General features: G+C 40.1%; 1 protein-coding gene across 3 annotated transcripts; it reads left to right on the top strand.

Moving 5' to 3' along the window:
• Positions 1-6,107: 6,107 nt before the first annotated feature.
• Positions 6,108-19,174, top strand: kiaa0232 (KIAA0232 ortholog). Of its 3 annotated transcripts, none has more exons than XM_003458174.5 (8): positions 6,108-6,667; positions 8,439-9,008; positions 9,380-9,520; positions 13,897-13,966; positions 14,074-14,158; positions 14,287-17,638; positions 17,787-17,876; positions 18,312-19,174. In XM_003458174.5, the coding sequence occupies exons 2-8, from the start codon at positions 8,772-8,774 to the stop codon at positions 18,375-18,377; spliced, it is 4,041 nt and encodes a 1,346-aa protein (XP_003458222.1). In that variant the 5' UTR covers positions 6,108-6,667; positions 8,439-8,771; the 3' UTR covers positions 18,378-19,174. The 3 variants fall into 3 exon arrangements, with proteins under 3 accessions (XP_003458222.1, XP_005463210.1, XP_005463209.1); XM_005463153.4 differs by having other exon boundaries at positions 6,114-6,667; positions 17,768-17,876; XM_005463152.4 differs by lacking the exon at positions 6,108-6,667 and adding an exon at positions 6,917-7,138.
• Positions 19,175-19,798: the final 624 nt, after the last annotated feature.

Below are 19,798 nucleotides of genomic sequence, written 5' to 3'. Positions count from 1 at the left end.
CAGCATTTTAATGCTACAGCGGTTGATACATATTTGCAAGCCGAGGCATGATTACAATAAGATGCAATAAAGACCAGAATAGGAAAGCTGACAAGACTGCAGTCAGCACTGCAGGTAAAATACTGGCATTGACAAATTGAGAGAAGATGATGAATTTGTTTTTATTAATATCTCTGTGAATGGCCTGAGGAGAGGTACAGTGTGCGGGCTGAGTGCTAGCAGGAGCATTGTGCAACTGTGAGCACAGGAAACAAAGCATCACTCAACCACACTAGTCACAGTTAGAGGAGTTGTTGTTAAAGCACATACAAATGCATGTATGCAATTAGTGGCCAGACAGACCACAGACAGTCGTAAACATGTCTGGAGATGAAAAAAAATGAACTTAAGTCACATTGGTCTTCTAATTATGTTGAGTGGTCTCTTTGAATAATGCATCAAGCTGTAATTGGTCTCTCCATGAGCATTTACATTCTGTAAATGGATTAGCGTTGTAAGAAGTGTGTCAGCCTCACAGGAGGTGAGAATTAACTTGCTGTTTGCGGCACATGTGAGCTAAAGTTTCTACAGTCAGCACTGAATCCTAACATGTGATTAGATTCTTATAATAATGAGGAATATGTTTCATGAATTCAATCCGATTATATGGATAACACATAAATAACTTCCCTGTCTGAAATAAGCCCTTTAAAAGAAAAATACACTTGATACAGACAGTATCAATCTGCTCTTACTGATACTTACTGAACAATAACTAACTGCATTGTGTAATTGATAACAGTCCTTTAGTACTCAAAATAAAAATATAAAGTATTTTACCTAACTCTACATAAATGCACACTGGTAATAAAATATAATGACTGGTGTTCTTTTTTCATTTATCATTACTGTTCGTAGTTGTATTGGTGGATCAGGAGCTAGTAGAACTAGCTATTTGTAACCAAGCTAACACTTACTTGACCCATTTATACCATCTCTTACCATGTGTGTTATACAAGTGCTCATAAAGCCCAGATAATCTGGTTAAAGCGCATGAACTAGTTTTTATATAAAAATTAGTTTTCCCTAACTACCATATGCATTTGTTGCTGAGATGACTGAGCTAGTTAAAACTCTTTCTTATATTCTTTGCTTATTGTTGTTTACAGTATATGGAAAATGATCATTAGACTATTAGTTTTGTATTTTCCATGTTTTTTAATAATATATTTTAGTTTAGTTTCAGCATTAGGTTTCATTTTTTCAGAACATGGTGTGAATTTCTCAAACCTAATGAAGTCAAGTCCCTATGCTCATTGTGTTTACAGATTTGACCAAAATTAATTGTTGTTTGTTGTTGTTTGTTTACTTTTTCACATGCTACTCTTAGCACCAATAGCTAAGTGGCTAAATCACACAGTTAAATTAGGACAGTAACTATAAATCGTTAAACTAAAAAGGCTGCACAACCCAAACTAGTTGTTACTTGAGGATTAACTGTGACTAGTATTTATTTACACAGGAAAACTACTAGCTGCACTTGTTGTGTTGTTAGTGTTGCTAGCAACAAAACTTACTTTAGCTTATTAATATGAGCTATTTTGAATGGCATTAGGTACTATAAAATGTATAGAGTGGTTTACTGTACAACTGATAAAGTGCTACCTAATAATGACATAAACGGGGGACCTTTTCTTATATAGTTTAACTAGGGTGACCATATTTTGATTTCCAAAAAAGAGGACACTTGGCCCAGTCATGACGAATTTTAATAATACTGTTTGTTTAAAGAAAATGTTAACATATTTAAAAGATGCCTTCTCTGTGTGGTTAATGAATGGTGAAATAAAAAATGTCATATAGGCTTTTACAAGTCAACAAGTGCAAAAAAAATAACTTAAAAACCTCTGGAATTAAATAATGTTACAGAAATAATGCCTCATCTGTATAAGAAAAATTACCAGTGAGGTACCAGTGAGGTATTGTGCAATGGTTTCTGCTGTTTCATTTGGCGTTTCTAACCTCAATTAATTTTGTTTGCACGCCACCATTCTTCCAGTCAAAGTATGATTGGGAATATTTTCTCTGTTCCATGGTTACTGAAGTCTGAGAAATGCCACAGTAATGGATTTCATTAGCTTCAAGAGTGACAATAGCTTCAATCTTGGTGCAGGCACTGCTGAACTTTTTAGCTGTGTTAAAGTCTGGAAATGTTGTTTTTTTGGGGGTTTTTTTTTTTAGCAACACACTAGTGCAATCCATGGGTCTAGCTATTCTGATGCCTCGTAGTATGAAATGCCAGTGCACCTTCTGCTCCAGATACAACAGCATCCTCATTTTTCCCAGGTGTAACAAAGAACTCAGTCAACTTACTAGATGAATTTTCGCCTCGAGCAGCCTTTTTATGTTTTTCTGTGTCCATGTAAGCAACAAGATCTCCGGCACCTTTGTTAGACATACAAACGTATGTGCCAGCTCTGCACACAGTGCACTACGCCTCCCATTTATTCCGACCGGGATGGTACGAGGTAAATTTCTTTTGCAGTTTGTCTAAAAAGATGCACTTGCGCTTTGGCATCTTTTCAGCGTGCCGCTCCACGCTCTGTCCCATCTGTGAGCGGGGAACAACCACTTACAACACAGTAGTTCGGGGATGACGTTGCACATATGGGTCTTCTGTAGGAAAACCCGGACATTTTCATCCATCTCGAAAATCCCCCCGGACGCCCCAGATAGAACGTGAAAAGTGGACATGTCCGGGGAAAAGAGCACGGTTGGTCACCCTAGTTTAACAACATAGCTTACCTCAAATTACAAAATATCATGACTCAATGTTAGCATTGTTAGCAAGTTCGCTAGGTAAGCACAGATTTTTCAATTATTCTATATATTGCACTTAGTCTGAAAGATGCTCAACTGTAATTTCTTGAAACCCACTAAAGGCTTTATAAAGACTGCTATACTCTCCACACCATTTTATTTGAATATCTAAGTTTTTCACAATTAATAAAATGTTAGGCCCTCAAAAATACCACAATGACATATGTCAATCTTCTAGAATATTCTCCTTAAAATACTTGCCACTTTATGCTGTAGATGTGAAGGTTACTACAAAATAATGGTGACTAGTCGTTGTCCTGTCTCTCTCTCATCATTGTTGTGACTTGACACTATATAACTTAAATTGAAAATACACAGCGGAGTAGTGACCTTTAATGAGGCAGTCAGGTGTAGTAAATCTCTTCACTGAAGGGAGCTAATTGTTTCTAAGAACTTGAAATGTATGTATCCCATTGTGTATAGTTTCTTTGAATGTTCATTAAAGCTTTCAGTCGTGAGTTCGTTTATATTTTTTGCAGCATGAAAATAGAGAAATTTGCAGGAAACTTCAAGTAATGAGGTGATATTTTAAAACTCAAATCAGTATCAGCTTTGGTTGCTCTCATGCTTGTGACAAATAAAAGATTTGACCCACCATGTGAATGAGAACCAATTTCACTTTGAAATGGTACTGTGTGCTCTGTTGAAAAGCAAAGCTATAGCATTATGAGAAACATTTTACTGTCATAACATTGTAGTGGAATCACCCAGAGGCATCCTTCCCTACCCCCACTTCCCTAACCCCTTTTGCTGCGAGAGGATTATAGGGCATCTTTTAACTCTGCCATCTGTTCCAAATTGACTTTCAATTAACACTGGCAAATGAGAAAGCTGTCAGAGCAAAGAGCAGAGCAGATTGAGCTGTTGCTCTCTGAATGGAGGGTCCTGTACCACATCCAGTCCATATTCAATTCAATTCAATTTTATCTATACAGCGTCAAATCACAACGTCAGTTGCCTCAAGGTGCTTTATATTGTAAGGTAGACCCTACAATAATGCATACAGAGAAAAGCTCAACAATCATATGACCCCCTATGAGCAAGCACTTTCACGACAGTGGGAAGGAAAAACTCCCTTTTAACAGGGAAGAACCAGGCTCAGGGAGGGGCGGGCATCTGCTGCGACTGGTTGGGGTGAGAGAAGAGTGGACGATTTACTAAATTTACTAAAGAAATCAACTTGTAATAAGAGAAAAATGAGGCCAAAATTGATATATATTTTGTTACATTTGATTCTTGTTTCTGTAGATTAAATTTGATTTCAATTTGGATAATTTGAAATCTAATTTACATCTAATTTAGACTGCCTGATTGATTGTATTGATTAGGCTATCAGGATCTGCTAGATTTTTTTAACCCGACTCTGTGCTTTTGATGAGTATAGGGAAACTTGTGGTATTACAAAACCGTACTTTCCACAGAGCCCAGCGTTGTGTATTTTAATCCTCACAAACCGTTTGGACAGTTTATAGTTACTGCTGTGCAAATTTGGTGATGAGATACATGTGAAGATGTCAAACAGCCTTGGGCTAAACTGCTGCTGTGCTCATGGCTGAGGCTTTCATGAGATGTTATCATGTAACAGGAAAGGCAAAAAAAAAGTGAGGCAGAAAGTAAACAATGAAAAAAAAAAACCATCTTGAATTTGCAGTGTGCACAGAATGTTGATGCTGAAAACTTATAATTCTTCCTCATGGCTTTAGTTTCCAGGTTACAAAAAGTCAATATGAATTTGACTTTTTATCCCCAGTGCTCTTGCAGGCAAAACAGAAATTCATATGTGGCTGTTGTGCACAAGCTTTGCATACCTGAATTTTTACAGGACTTCCCCGATAAAGTTATATATTACAACACAGTTGTCCAACACTTTCAAATGGGATATTAACTTGCCAGCTGCCAAGTTCACAGCCTATTTGATGTTGAATTGTTCTAATTTTGGAATATTGTGGGTAATATTACGATGTATTTACAGTTAGCTCTCTCACCATTAGTGCTAACCTGATTGAAGCACACTGTGCTGTGTCTGTGTGTGTGTATCTGCACACATAGTGGTAGAAACAGCTGGTCAATAGGCTTTGGCTCGTCTCAGCACAAAGGTCATAACCCCTGGGGTCAGATAAAGAGTGCCACACTATAGATCCTTATTAGAAGGCAGTCCATAGAACAAGCACCATCAACCCCCTCTCAAAACACACAGTTTTATGCTTTATTTATGATTTTGTGATTGTATTTGCCTACAGAGAGGGGATTTTTACAAACATGAGCATGCTCTCAACTGTACTGCTTAATGTGATGACACTGTGCATTGGTTGAATACTTGATCAACATGCACAGTAGAAGAGAGAAGCACAAAAAAACCATCAAAGATGAAAAAAATAATACAGCACAAAAACTAAAGACAGTAGCTGTTTTTAACACTCAGTTTTACTTTAATACTTCATATGTTATAATTTCTCCACAGTTGGCTGATGGATTAATAACAACATATGGAAAAATATGTGGGACTGGCTGCATCACATATTTTTGACACCGCTGCCATTTCTCAACAAATGCTCTCTGCAGGTAGACGGATGATCCATAACTGCCAGTGGACTGTCAACACACTACTGCCACTGAACCAAAATTTCTCTATTTGCAGTAGTCTGGAGATGCTGATTGTTCTTGTTACTAAATCCTACACTGTAAATCTTTTTTTCTTGTTGAATTGCAGAGCTATACATAGTAATAGTGGTAAAAGTGACTAAAAGCTGCACTCAAAGTAGTAATGACAGACAGTATGAGATAAAGCTCCAGCTGTAATTAATAAAGAGCAAAAAGTCAAAATGGTCAGATTTTATTCTGACATATGTACTTGTATTTGTGAATCATACAGATAAACATGCCGAGTGTGTGTGGTCATCAGCTGCATCAGTTCTGCATCAGTTCAGACTTAGCCTGCTTTATTAAAAATATTTTTTTTTTAAAGTGTCAAATTAAGAGGATACCATTTCATTTTCTATTTGGATTTAAATGATGTCTGATTGTGGTTTCATTTATAAATGTGTAATATGTGAAATATAAGATATTGGCATTCAAATGACAAAGAGACAGCATGTCACAGTAAACAATATTATTTAATTGTACCTAAATGTCTACATGAAATTTGAATAATGTCTACAAATTCTTAGAACTCAGACAAGAAGGCGTCATTACTGAATGAAATTTGCATTTAACTTGGTCAGTATCATCCGTTTTACTATAGGACACGGTGATTTTCTGAGTTCTATCAACTCAAGTTTGTATTCCCACATAGTGAATGTTGGCGTTTCCTGTGTTAAAACAGCAATTTTTAGTGGGGGGACGCCGGAACCGAAACTACACTTCAGGGGGCGTAGGGGAGACCCCGTCAGACCCGCCTTTGTGAGTATAAACGATGACAGTACTAGATGGCCTTCTGATGCAATACCCCAGCGGAGGGATCAACCCATACGAGCAGGATCAGCAGCGGTTTGCGTTGTTGCTTGGATACGAACGCAAAGGGCGGTGCGTTTGGAGTCCGTTTCTAAATGAAACTGCCGTTACTCAGCGGACATTTTGGCTCTGCGCGTAGTCTCGTCACAGTGTGACCTTCTCTCATGTTTGAGCCCGAATGACGCCAGTTTCCTTGACGCTGTTGAAGACGCACTAGACGTGAAAACAGCGCCATTTCTGTCGGCGTCCATGATAGCTATGCGACTGGAACAGATTCCAGAGCTCGAGCTCGGAACAGCAGCGGGAGAGAAATTGCCGCTCCCCTCTCGCTGCTTCTCTTAACTTCAGCCAACGGCAGGTACGTAAACCAGCGACTCACATGGAAGTTTTCTTTTTGCATTGAAATATCCTAGTTCCTACTTGGTGTTCCATGCTTAAGCAGCTTACTTCTTTGCCTATATACGACGATATGACGCACAATTTTGAAGGGAAACGTCTGAAAGTCCTCTGTAGGCTACCGGGCAGCCGCTCCTCCTCCCCCTCGGTCACAACAACAAGCGTAGCTAACCTTATGTAATGGTTGTTTCGGTTTTAATAAAAACGCATCTCCGTTTTGTTTTGACTCTGTGCTTGCTATTTTCATGTGCCGTGTTACAGAAAGTTGCTCAAACGTTAGCGTGTTGATATATTTAATAGAGAACTGTCAGGTCTCTGTAACCGAAACAAGCTCCGTTTACCTGGTCACCACTTCAGTAGCGTTTGTCTTCAGATTAAAAAAAGAAGAAGAAAAGAACCAAATTAAACAAACGCCTCGTTATAATTATGTATGGTAGGTGGTAGTCGTATTAATATTAAGGTCCGTCCTATGACCAAAAATGAGAAGCTGTCGGCAGCTAACTTGGCTAACGGCTTATTAGCTAAAGGTCGGTGGTCAAGCTAACCTTGCTGTTTGACTGCAAAATGACTCTTATAGCATAAGTCAGCGCAACGTTAGCTGACACCACAGCTGTTGGCTAATGACAGACTAAATGGTATATTGGCATGTTGATGACATTTCTGTCTAATACTAAATATTGTTTTAGATTTCCCTGTAGTTGCTTTGCCGCACTCGGTAGCTCAACGGCGTAACGTTAATGTCAGTTAATATTTGCGCGAAGTCACAATAAACTCGCTAAAGCCGCACGCATTTGTTTTCTTATGTGGGATAATTTAAGTACTGCTGCATAAAGTTGGTCTGTTGGTGTGGTGTCGTGCAGTGAAAAGCTAACTGCCGGCCGGAGATGGTGTGCATATAAGAAACAGCTGGGTTGGAGATACTGGTCAGCCATATTTAGTAGTTTTCGAGCTAGCTAACCTTTCAGCTGCTGTCCATCTGCACTTCAATAAACATTCTTATACATAAAGGTGTCGACTGCTGGAATCACGTGATGGCAAGCTCTAAGGCTTCGTATCTCGACCTTTTTATGTCGTAACTTATAATATACCACCGCTGAATGACGAGCACTGGAGCCAATCAAATCGCCGCAGCCTCCATTTGCTCTTCACGTCGGTGTCCTAATCCACCGCTGCTATACGAGCCTTCCCCTGCTCACTGCCCGCAGTTACACTCAGCTGTTGGGTTTGTCGCTAATACAGAACTTGTTGGCGATATTAGTCATGAAACAATGCGGATGTTTTGTGATCGTGATAAGTGGTATACAAAAGTAGTCAAACAGGAAGGATTTCTTTATGCCCTGCACTACAAACATGTTTCACTTTGTCTGTCACTTAAATGGCATGCAGACCTGAATAGCATGGACATTTGAGATTTATGTGAAGGGTCACAGTCGGCTATATTTTGAGGAAATGCAGCATTGCTTAAAACAAACCTTTTTATTCCGCTGAAAGAGCTTGGGCTTACTTCTTAAGATTTTATAGTAACAAAAAATAAATAAATAAAGATTTGATTATCTGACACACATGCTGCAGTTGGACCTGTTATAACATTAAATTCTCCTTCGTTTGCTCCATAAAATGCACTATATATTCAGCTGAAAGGAGCAAAAAAGTCTTGATCCACGCTGCTTTGCTATGCTCACTTGCATTCTACACTGAAAATATATGTGAGAAACTTGTTTGCTCTGTTTCAGGTTGTGCCGGTGAAGTAAGACGTAGCCCCAAAATGGACCCCTCTGACTGAAATGCAAACACGTCTTGTGTTTTGCTCAGAAGCTGAAATATATCAGCAGCATTAAGCCATGCCTGATGAGTAACATCCCCCCTTTTTGCTCAAAGCAATAAAAAAAAAGAAAAAAGGAAAAAAAAACATCCTACATGCCTCCTCATGTAGTTTGTACTGCTGGAGTGACGGCCTCCTCTTCCAGATAGGTTAATCGCCTCTGCACCTTTCTCCACCAACCACTCAGCAGTAAATACCTGTCATAATGTTGCTCTACCCGAGAATGGCCAATACCTGAGGTCCCATGCGTCCAGTGAGCACCGATTCAGACGGTCCTGCTCCTCCTGAGAACCTCTCTTGCCCCTACCCTCTTGTGGGCCCCCTGCCTGCCTCAAAGATGTCGCTGCTCCATTCGCTGGGTCCAGTGCAAAGCTGGCTAGGCCAGGAGCTTGAGAAGTGCGGGATTGATGCCATGATCTACACCCGCTATGTTCTCAGTCTTCTCCTGCATGACAGTTATGATTATGACCTACAAGACCAGGTGAGAATTTACAACCCTAAAGAAAACTTCTTTTACCCTAAAGAAATTATTTTCATTGCTGGTGTAGGAATAAAAAGGTCTCATCAGGGGAATAAGTCAGTTTGCCAGGAGAGGTTCACAGTGTGGATTTTCTTTCACCTGGCAATTGTACCACTGATTCCTCTTTGAGTTTTGCTCTTTGCCTTTACATTATTAAATACACTGTTATATTTATCTGCAGATTGTTTTGGTACATAATGCTGAACAGAAATATTATTACATATTTAGGATACCATATAACAGTTATCCATGACTTGTGCAATGTTACTCAATGTTACCCATTTGTTTTGTACGTGCTTTGTGACTGACTTTTCTTGGTTTGTGTGCTAAAGGAAAATGACATCTTCTTGGGATGGGAGAAGGGAACGGGGAAGAAATGGGGCAAGAGCAAAAAGAAGGGAGGGACCGATCTGAGTCTTGAGGAAATGAAGAAGCAAGCCGCTGTGCAATGTCTCCGCTCTGCATCTGATGAAGTAAGCTTTCTTCTATTTGGCTCTTGTAACTCTGCGGTTGTTCAGATGTTCATTATGACACAACTTAGATTTTATTTTTTATGATTTTATTTTCTGTATAAAATAAACTCAAATCATCTTTGCTTCGGAACCTGATAAACTGGCTGGTGACTGTCACTGACTCCACTTTTGGGAAACTTGTGAATGAAAAGCAGTCTGAATGCAAGAGACATGGTGGTGCTAATTATGTAAGGAATCTGTTACTGTAGTATTCTTGTCATTTGTTAAGGTGCAGTCATGCAGCTCCTAATTGATTGAATCGCAGTGGATAGACTGTGAATAAAGCAATGTCAGTATGTGAAGCCAAAGCAGTGGAAAAGGGAGATCTGTATTGAAAATGCATAGTCACCTTTTTTGCTGGATGGTCACACCTTCAATTAGTCTGCATTAGAAGGGCTATATTACTGTCAGAAGTTAAGTTTTTATTGAACATAAAATGGTGCTATTCTGACTTCTAAATGACCTTCAAAATCAACATCATTTGTGTAAGGGTTTAGGGTATTACACAAGTATAAATTATATTGCATTTCTATGTTTCTGAAGGGGAAAGACAGCAGAAAAAAATGCTGGGATTTTCATGTATGGTCAGCTGTAGTAAGGGGGTGTGTGCTTCAGCTGAGAATGACACAGTGTAAATAGCTGGAAGGAGAAAGGGGGAAGGATCTGCAAGGCAAGAGGGAGGAGTGTGGAGCTCCTCCCTGGGGACTGGACTCTGCACTCTATTTTTTAACCAGTACACAGTGCATGGAATTGCAGCAGAGTCTGTGGGTTGTCAGCTGACCGGCATTAGCACAATGATGCAAGAGGAAACACGGGGAGGAGAAAACTTTGGTTTCCTTTTAATGAAGTGGTATGGTAAGAAATTTTGTTTTCTGGAAGAATGAACAACAAATATGTGATAAACTGCAACAGGGCTGGTGTTGAGAAATGGCTGTTTTATTTGTTTCACGCTGGTTGCTCTGATTCCTTGGTTTAAGCTGGCATTTTAAACACGTTGTTTTGTTTATTACAGTTACTGTTTTTCACATTCTGTTCAACTGTTGAAGGAAGCAGTGTATTGTAACAGTATATGTAGCAACTGCACATTGTTAAAACATGTAAGTCAATTACTTATCGTTAGTTTTTTTAAATTTATATACTTTTTAAAGCATTTCTGTACCAAAGCTAAATATTGAACAGTCTAGAGCAGGGCGATATGACCAAAAATATTTATCACGATATACATTTGAAAATTTGCGATAACGATATAACTGACTATATAATTGACACTAGACAAAATACTTTACAACTCCACAACTTTATTAGTGCAAAAAACCCCATCAATGTATTTTCACTTAAACAAGCAGCTGTTTTTTTTATGTGCAATAAAGTTATATAAAAATGTAACAGTGCAAATTCCTTGCTGACAGTTCAACCAAAAGGCATTTCCAGTGGAAATTGGCCGACATATCCTCAGCATAACCATGTAGAATATCCACAAAACTTAAAAAGAGGTCATACACACACAATACGGTAATATTATGTTGAAGCACAGTACGTATCACTCCGCGAGGCGCCTGCGTACGATAGCCGTAATGCTCCGACAATCCATCAAGCCGTGCGGCTTCGTAGCTTAGCAAAGTCGTACTAAAACATTTGACAGATTTTCGAGCGCCAGTTCTGGTTCATCCGTTTCATTTAACGATCCACTTTCGCTCTTCTCATTCTGCGTCGCCGCCATGTGCGTATGTAAACATAGGCACTGCGCATGCACGTTTTACCCATATTCTATCGCGATATTTCATTTTCCTATCGTTGCCCAACATTATACCGGTATTACCGTGAACGGTATGATATAGCCCAGCCCTAGAACAGTCTTTTCTGAGCATGCCTGAACTTTTGTATTTCAGTTGGCTTAAGTTATGTCCATCTTGTGTTTTTCATTCTTTCGTTTGGGTCAGAGTAGTGTGTAGTAGTAGTGTTAGGAACACTGCAGTCTTACCTAAGGCAAGATTGTGCTGTTTTTGTTTGTTTGTTTTTTTTCTCCATATTTGTCACATTTGCATGTTGCATTAAAAATATTGCTTGTCGTATCCTTGACAGCAAGAACTGCAGTCATTGCTGTGGACACATTTTGGCCCACTTTTTATTTTAATTCAGGCACATTGGAGGATCGGGGCGGCATGGTGCTTAGCACTGTTGCCTCACAAGGTCCTAAAAATTCCACCACCAGAGTGGGGTCTTTCTATGTGGAGTTTGCATGTTCTCCCTGTGTTTGTGTGGGTTCTCTCAGTGTACTCTGGCTTCCTCCCACAATCCAAAGACATGGAGTTAGTGGGGTGAAGTTAATTGGAATGTTGGGGATGTTGGATTTTCAATCTACGAAAAATCTGGGATTTTGAATCTCAGTGACCTCTGACTTTGAGGTCGAGGTCAAGTTTTCTAAAAATCTTGTGAACTCAATAAATCAGAACAAGGCGACGTAGAATTTTCAAACTGATAGAAACCTAGATGTGTGTACTAGCAGGCTGAAGATTAGCACTGGCAGTCGCCAATATTTTTATTTTTTTCTTTAATTTTTAAGTAGAAGTATTAAAATAACTGCTCAAGATTTTTGTTTAGCAATAACTAAAGGAAATTAACCTTGTAACTAGGGCTGCTCGATTATGGCAAAAATGATAATCACGATTATTTTCACTGAAATTGAGATCTCGATTATTTGACGATATTTATTTAACAATAACAATGTATTGAGTAATGGCTTTAAAGATAATATAAAATAGTGTGCAAATACTGATTACAGTGCAAATGTTTGCAATATAAAAAATAAATGAAAAATGTAAACATCTATGTTTAGTGAACTTCAAAATACTGCACAATATTTGATCCACGTCTGACTCCGCGAACCCATAATGTTTCCACACCACTGAAGTCGTTTTACCTCTCTTTTCAACCAACGGCATTCTTTCTTCAGCAACTGTTATCCTCTCCTCTCCAAATAACTTCTGCTTAGCTTTCCGAGCTTCCCTCGGGTCCTCTTAATTGTTGTGACGCGAGTTCGAAACGCAGACAGGTGCGCTTGATTTGCCGCACGGAGCAGCGGGAGAGTAAAGCACGAGGGAGGTGCTAATAATTGGCTCAGTCATTTTTAATGATCGTTGAAAGCCCAGATCGTAATCTAGATTAAAATTCGATTAATTGAGCAGCCCTACTTGTAACCCTTTAGGAGTTACGCAACAAGTGAAAAATGTTTTCTGCCTGGAATTTTGTATCTTGGGTCAGGCGTTTGGACCACCCCTACTTTGCTACCATGTTACTGCATCAGTAATTTCCATTCACCATTTGCTCTTCCTGTCCTACAAATTTGAACTAGTGGGTGCTTCAACCACACTTGGTTGAGTCATTTGTTTATATTTGGGTCATGCATCTCCAGCTGCTAGCATCTCCTCTTTCGTAGCTTGGTTGTACAACATGTTTTTAGATCACGCGGTGAAACGAGTTTGTGTTTCCGTCTTCAGAAGGAGCAATTTTCTTTCATATTTTGCACTGTAACTCTGTTGTTGGAATTTTAGGACCTAAAAAGAGAGAGAGTTCAGGATCGGACATATGCCTCATGCACAACTTTGGCTCATTGTTGCACATACTAGGAACATATGCGTAAAGAGATATTTTATATATATATATATATATATATATATATATGAACAATGATATGCGTGTGTGTGTGTGTGTGTGTGTGTGTGTAAAAATTCTTAGCAGTAGTATCCCAGACAGTATGCATCCACACAGCTGAGTTTTCTCTATTTGTGGATAATGTCACTCACTGTGGTTTGCTGGACTCCCAAAGTCTTGTGGCATGATGTGCTTTGTGTTGAGATGTTTCGGTCTACTTTACCTTGTCAGATGGGTTCTATTTAAGTGATCTCTCAATTTAACTGGAATGGCAGTAATTAGGATTCATTTGACTACGGAACTCGGCTTTCCAAAATATTGTGGTTGATCACAGTTCATTCATAGTTTAACAAAGGGGAGCAATTACTATTTCAAAAGAGGGCCAATAGGGTTGGATGGCTTTTTTCTCCCCCCATCACTGAATGAAATAATTATAAAGCAATAATTTTTGCATTAACTCTGGTTACTTTATTTAATATTACAATTTGCTTGTTTTGAACCATGTATGACAAGTATTTTTTATAAAACAATTTATATTGTTACTACACATAGGAAAGCAAGAAAACTGCAATGTCTTGGTAAATTTCCCTGCTGAGATTTGCTGTCCAAAGTTGGGTAGTTGTGGGAATTAAGTACAGCATAAAAATATGCAACTCTAATCTTTTTGTCTTTTTTAACCTGTGCAGAACTCCGGAATTGAAAGCCTCGTTGAAGAGCTTTGCTCTAAACTGAAGGAGATCCAAAACAAACAGAAAGGTTTGATATCCTGTGTTATCAAATCTATAGTCCTTTCATTTAAAAACATGTAAAAACATTGAGTGATTGTTCTAAAGTGATGTTTTGGTGTTTAATGTTTTGTGCAGAGGAAAAACAGATTCGAAGGAAATCTGATGGCTCTCAGTCTCCAGAACGTGTTGAGTCCCCCTCTTCAAAGGACCAGGTGGAAATGTAAGCTATATAATGTGGACGTTTTCATCCTAAGTGTTCGTTTTACTAAAAAATAAAGGTGACCTTTTACAGTTGTAATTGAATTAAATTGCATGTAACTCCCATTTCCCCATCTCTTATACCTGCAGGTATTATGAAGCCTTTCCTCCTTTGTCAGAGAAATCTGTTTGTCTCCAGGAGATTATGACAGTGTGGAACAAGGCTAAGGCCTGTACGTATTCAAGTTCCTCATCCTCTGCAGCCCCACAAACTAGCACAGACACCTCTTCCCCCAAAGATTGCAACAGTGAAGGCGAGGCTGCAAAGGAGCGAAACCTAGAGGCGTGTGGTACCATCACTACTGTAACCAGTGAGAGAGGCCAGCAACGACGAGGCAAGAAGGAGAAAGAAAACAGATATCACGGTGGTGCAACAGCAGAGGAGAAACCTACTGTCCACTCTAAGAGACAGATGAGACACAGATCTGAGGGCAAATACCGACCAAGATCTTGGTCTTCTGGCTCTAGTGAGGCAGGCTCGAGCTCAAGTGGGAACCAGGGTGACTCGAAGTCATCAAGAAGCAAGGCAGTTAGAATAAGGCACAAGTCCAGGGAGGCTGCAAAGAATAGGAGAACACGCAACAGTGGGCAAGTGAAGCTGCAGGTGAAGGTTCTTGATAAAGAAGAGCGAAGAAACACAGGAGGGAGCAGTAGTGGCACCACCGGTGGCACTGCCAAGCAACCACAGCCTTACAAAAAGGGGAAGAGACCGCTGAAAGAGATTCGTAAAGATCCAGGCTGGGTGGAAGCAAAAGAGTCCGGAATTGAGGCCAGGAACAGAAAAGAATACATGGAGGAGCCACTTTGGTACACTGAGCCCATAACAGAGTATTTCATACCTTTCAGCAGCAGAGAAAGCAAGCTGGAAACAAAATATCGAAGCAAGGTAGATTCTCCCGGTGGCTTTTCCTTGTCAACCAACATGGAGAGGCTTCCGGAGAGAATCCAGGGAATCTACATCGCCAATGAGTACCAGAGAGCATACCTAGCAGCAGGCTCATTTGTGGATGGGCACTTTGTAGAAGGGCCTGGCGAAGCAGACGATGAAGCTGCTGAACTCACTGGGACCTCAAGCTGCCCTCAGCCAGAGGATAGTAGAGATTTAGATGACAAGCATCTGTCTGAATTCACTCACTTCTATGAAGTAGATATTTATCAATCCATATTGGATACTAGTGCCTCAGATTCAATACAAGAGAGTCGGATCTTAAGCATGATTCGACAGAAAAGCAAAGAGCAAAGAGACGTTGAGGCAGAATGTTGTTTAGTGTTAGATGGCCTTGAGCAGCAAGGGAAAAGTGCAATGCAGGAAGCTTCAGGATCTGTTGGATATTTAATGGAGGATCTTGAAAACATGGCGCAAGTTTGGGGATGTTATTCACCATCTACTTCAGAGGATATAGATGGAGAAAGCTTCATAGGAGACTCTCCCATCCGTCTCTCTCCTCTCCTTGATAGTGTTTCATTCACACTGAGCAAACTGTCAGGACATCTGGAGGAGTGCCCCGTTCCTGAAGCCACCAGTGAACCATCCTGCTTCTCTCTTTTCGAGCTGCAGTACGACAGTCCTACTTTTCCTTTTCCTGGCGACTCCCTCACCGTTGGTCACGAAAACAACACCGATTCTAGTAGCTGTCTCGACCCACATTCTAATAAACAGTCTCGTTTGCTAATATGGACCAAAAATAGTGCCTTTGACGAAACTGAACACTGTTCCAACCTATCAACGCGAACGTGCAGTCCGTGGTCTCATTCGGAGGAGACTCGTTCTGACAATGAGCAAGGAAATGTTCCAGCAGAAGATGTTGCTCACATTGGCAGTGAAGAGATTAACTGTATAATACCTCCTCTGACCAGTACATATCTCGAGGATGAAATCTTGGATTTTTTGCAAGAAGACTCTGGCTGCAAGTGTGAGGAGGTCAGTGTTAGCACAGCGTCCAATCAGACCTTCACCAAAAAATCTAAATTGGAGTCCATTTGTGGTATAGCTTTGGAAGAGGACGAGAGTAAACAGTATAGCACTGGCATGTTTTCAGACAACACAAACCAACAGAGTGACAACTACACCTCAGGGATAATAAAAGACATTTGGACTGCAATTGGAAACGGCAAATCTGTAACGTCACGTCAAAGAGCAGAAAAATCAAGCGAGGGCCTCTTCTCAGAGGAGTCAGGTGGTTACTGCTGCAGCTGTCTGGAGGTGCAGGCGAAAGGAGCTCCAATTCAGGGACCTCAGAAAAAAGCAGTGCAGCGGTCAGAATATCACCTATGGGAAGGCAAGAAAGAAGAACAGGACTTGGCCAAAAACAAACTCTCCAAGGTAGATGGTGCTGGGGATTACATGACTCCGTCCAAGCCCTGGGACTTGAACTCTGACAAGGAGAGCACGTCGTTCATCCTAGGAGGGGTATATGGAGAGTTGAAGACACTAAGCGGTGATAAGAATTGGGCTGTTGTGCCGCCAAGTAACGGCCAAGGTAACCTGCTGCAGTGCGCTGCTGCAGCTGCATCTGCTTCAGGCTCAGATATGCTCACCATCACTGGCACTGATGTGTTCATGAACACGAGCAGCTGCTTTGCACCTGGGCACAGGCCCCTGTGGAGGCCCCTGGTGTCCTTTGGGCAGAGTGACCAGGCCATTAGAGGAGGCGGTGATGGATTGAATAAGGGATTTTCTTTCATCTTCCATGAAGATTTGCTTGGATCTTATGGAGGCCTGCATAGTGAGGATCAAGGTTTGGAATACCCATTTGCATCCTTCAACCTGAACAATCCCTTTTCTCAAGTCCTTCATGTTGAGTGTTCCTTTGAGCCTGAGGATATGGCGTCATTCAGTCCAGGGTTCAAGCCAAAATCTATTCTTTGCTCAGACTCTGAGAATGAAGCTTTTCACCCTCGAATATATGGCATCAATCGGACACAGTACAGGGCCATTCGTATTTCCCCCAGGACCCATTTCCGACCAATATCTGCCTCTGAGTTGTCTCCTGGTGGAGCGAGTGATTCTGAGGCTGAGTCTGACAAAGAGGAGACGAGTTTTCCCGTCCTAGCGCCAGTCGACGTCTTCGATGATCCTCAGGCAGACCTGAAACCTTTGGAGGAGGACGCAGAGTGCGAGGGCCCTTATTACGGGAAGTCAGAACTGGAATCTGGTAAATTCTTACCCAGATTAAAGAAGTCTGGCATGGAGAAGAGTGCTCAGACCTCTCTGGATTCACAGGAGGGCTCCAGTACCCTCCTGCCAATCGCTGAGCAAGAGATTTGCTTAGACTGCAAAACAGCAGCAGCTGTTACCAGTGCAGGTGGACAGACGGACACTTCAGTCACCAAGATTCAAAAAGAGGAATCTTCAGGAGAAAAGCGGTTCTGCTTATGTTCACCAACTGGTCACATTCCCAAGTATGGGATTGCTTACGACTTTATTGGAGATGTGTCAGAGGTAAGTCTTTATTCAAATGATTTCTGAAGATTGTCAATTTCTACACAGTGTTTTGTCATTTGCTGTGAAATCAGTCTGTTGGATGAATACTGATTTTAACAAAACTAACTGTGCATTTGTCTTATTTAGTTCTCTCTGTTAAATACAGGTGAACAGGAAGGAACTGGGAACCAGCAAGATGAGTGCTGGTGGCAGAACACAACTTGTTCCCCCCTCTTCCCTGGATCTCAGTGCACAGGTAAAACTTGGAAAACATTTGATCCTTATCTTATTCATGCCATTATTGTATAGAACACATGAAAAAAACTTTTTACCTCTCAGCTGTAAAAGTCTGATGGGGTATAGTCATCACCCCGTTGGCTGGGTGGGCAGCGTGGGCCTCTAAGTTTGTGTATAATTTGAGAACGAGGCTACATGGACAAGTTTGAATCTCAGTGACCTTGACTTCGAGACAACAGTTTTTTGGAAATCTTGTAAAGGCAATTTTATTTTTGGGAGATTATTGGAATTAGGTTTTTCTCAGAACATATAATTTATTGAACTGTCTGCTTTACTGTAGTTGTTTCTTTTACAATTTTGCTACTCTGGTATCTAGAGACATTGTGCTTGTAGCATTAGTCTACTCTAGTTCTAGTTAAGAATCTAACCATTTTTTCTTTCTGTCCTTCTCCAGGGAGCAGCAACATTTGAATATTCTACCTGTTGCAGAGAGGAAACCTTTCTTCCTCTCCTTTTGTGACTGGACCTCTACCAGCAAAGATTCAGGGTCATCTCAGAGCTGGAAAACCTAATGTAGGCTCATTTTTTTCCTGAGACGCCCCTCCAAATCCCACAACGCATAAACCCTGTTGGTTTTCATTTCTAACTTTAAAAAAGGAAAAAAAAAAAGGAAAAAAAAAACCTTGTGTAATCAACAATCGGATCAACAAAAATAGGAAAATTAAAAAAATATGTTCTGTCTTTGAGTGATGCCATGTGCGGATGTGCATTTTTAGGCATTTTTTTTTTTTTTAGAATTTGTTTGGGTTGATTCTTTTGTAAACTGGTCCTTTTTCAAATCTCACAGTTACCAGGAGGGACAATCTTTTGTTCTATTGTTGTCAGTTTTGTTCCCACCATTTTTGCTTTTGAACTAGGTCTCTGATAGTTGGTGGTGTTTGAATGGTTGTTCGGTATGTTTGTCCAGCCTCACTCCTCCTTTGTAGTTGTGCGAAACGACTGCTATCACATCCTCTACTTACAAAAGTGTGTTCAGAAAGACGATACAACATTTTTTTTTCTTTGAATGACATCATAAGACTTTTAAGAGTTCAGTTTAAAAGTTTAAATAGTTTGTTTGGATGACTTTCTGAATGTGAAGTAGAGAATGTGTGCAGCTTCATTCTGAATCTGTTCCCCATGTGTGAAAATTTCTTTCTTTCTTTTTTTTTTTTTTTTTTTGAATGGTGATAGTCCTTTTAGAATCTAGCAGTAGATATAGCGTGGTTTGTGAGGCGCAAAAATATTAAACAAATAAATAAAAATAAGGAAATCAAATGAGTTTTTTGTTTGGCAAAAAATACTAATAATCTACTTGAAAATGCAATGCTGTAAAAGACACTGGGGGGCAACGTTTGATTTGGGGTAATAACCCATCATGATAAAACATGACTACAGTCTTTGTTTTCTTTTGTTTTGTTTTTCTCTCCAGAGACCTGCATTGCAATTGAATGAGATATTTGTTGTTGTTGGGTTTTTATTTTTGTTTGTTTGTTTGGTTGGTTTTTTGGGGTGGGGTGGGGGGGGTTGTGTGTGGTGTGTGAGAGTGTGTGTGTGTGTGTGTGGGCGGGGGGAGGGAGAGGTCTCTTGTTTCTTTTGTAATTTCAATGGTACAGACTATTGGTGCTATAAATACGTTCACAAATATTTTGAAGTTGCAGTTTTATTATATGACTCTTGATTTACAGATTATACAAATTTTGTTTGTTGTCCCTCAGATAACCTATAAGAAATTAATAGAAAACTTGCCCTTCCTGGTTAATTTGGCTGGATTTTATTTTAATGAAGCCTACCAGTAGTTCACCTGTAACAGCAGAAGGAGAAATACTTGCAGGTAGTAAGTCTTCATTTTCTGTCCATCCTTGGAAAGGCCAAAACTGGTTCTCCCTGCTGTAGCTAAAC

The sequence above is a fragment of the Oreochromis niloticus genome, linkage group LG3, assembly GCF_001858045.2.
Source record: "Oreochromis niloticus isolate F11D_XX linkage group LG3, O_niloticus_UMD_NMBU, whole genome shotgun sequence".
In the NCBI taxonomy this organism is placed as follows: Eukaryota; Metazoa; Chordata; class Actinopteri; order Cichliformes; family Cichlidae; genus Oreochromis; species Oreochromis niloticus.
Note: the sequence above shows the minus strand (reverse complement) of the source record. Positions and strands in the feature narration are given on the sequence as shown.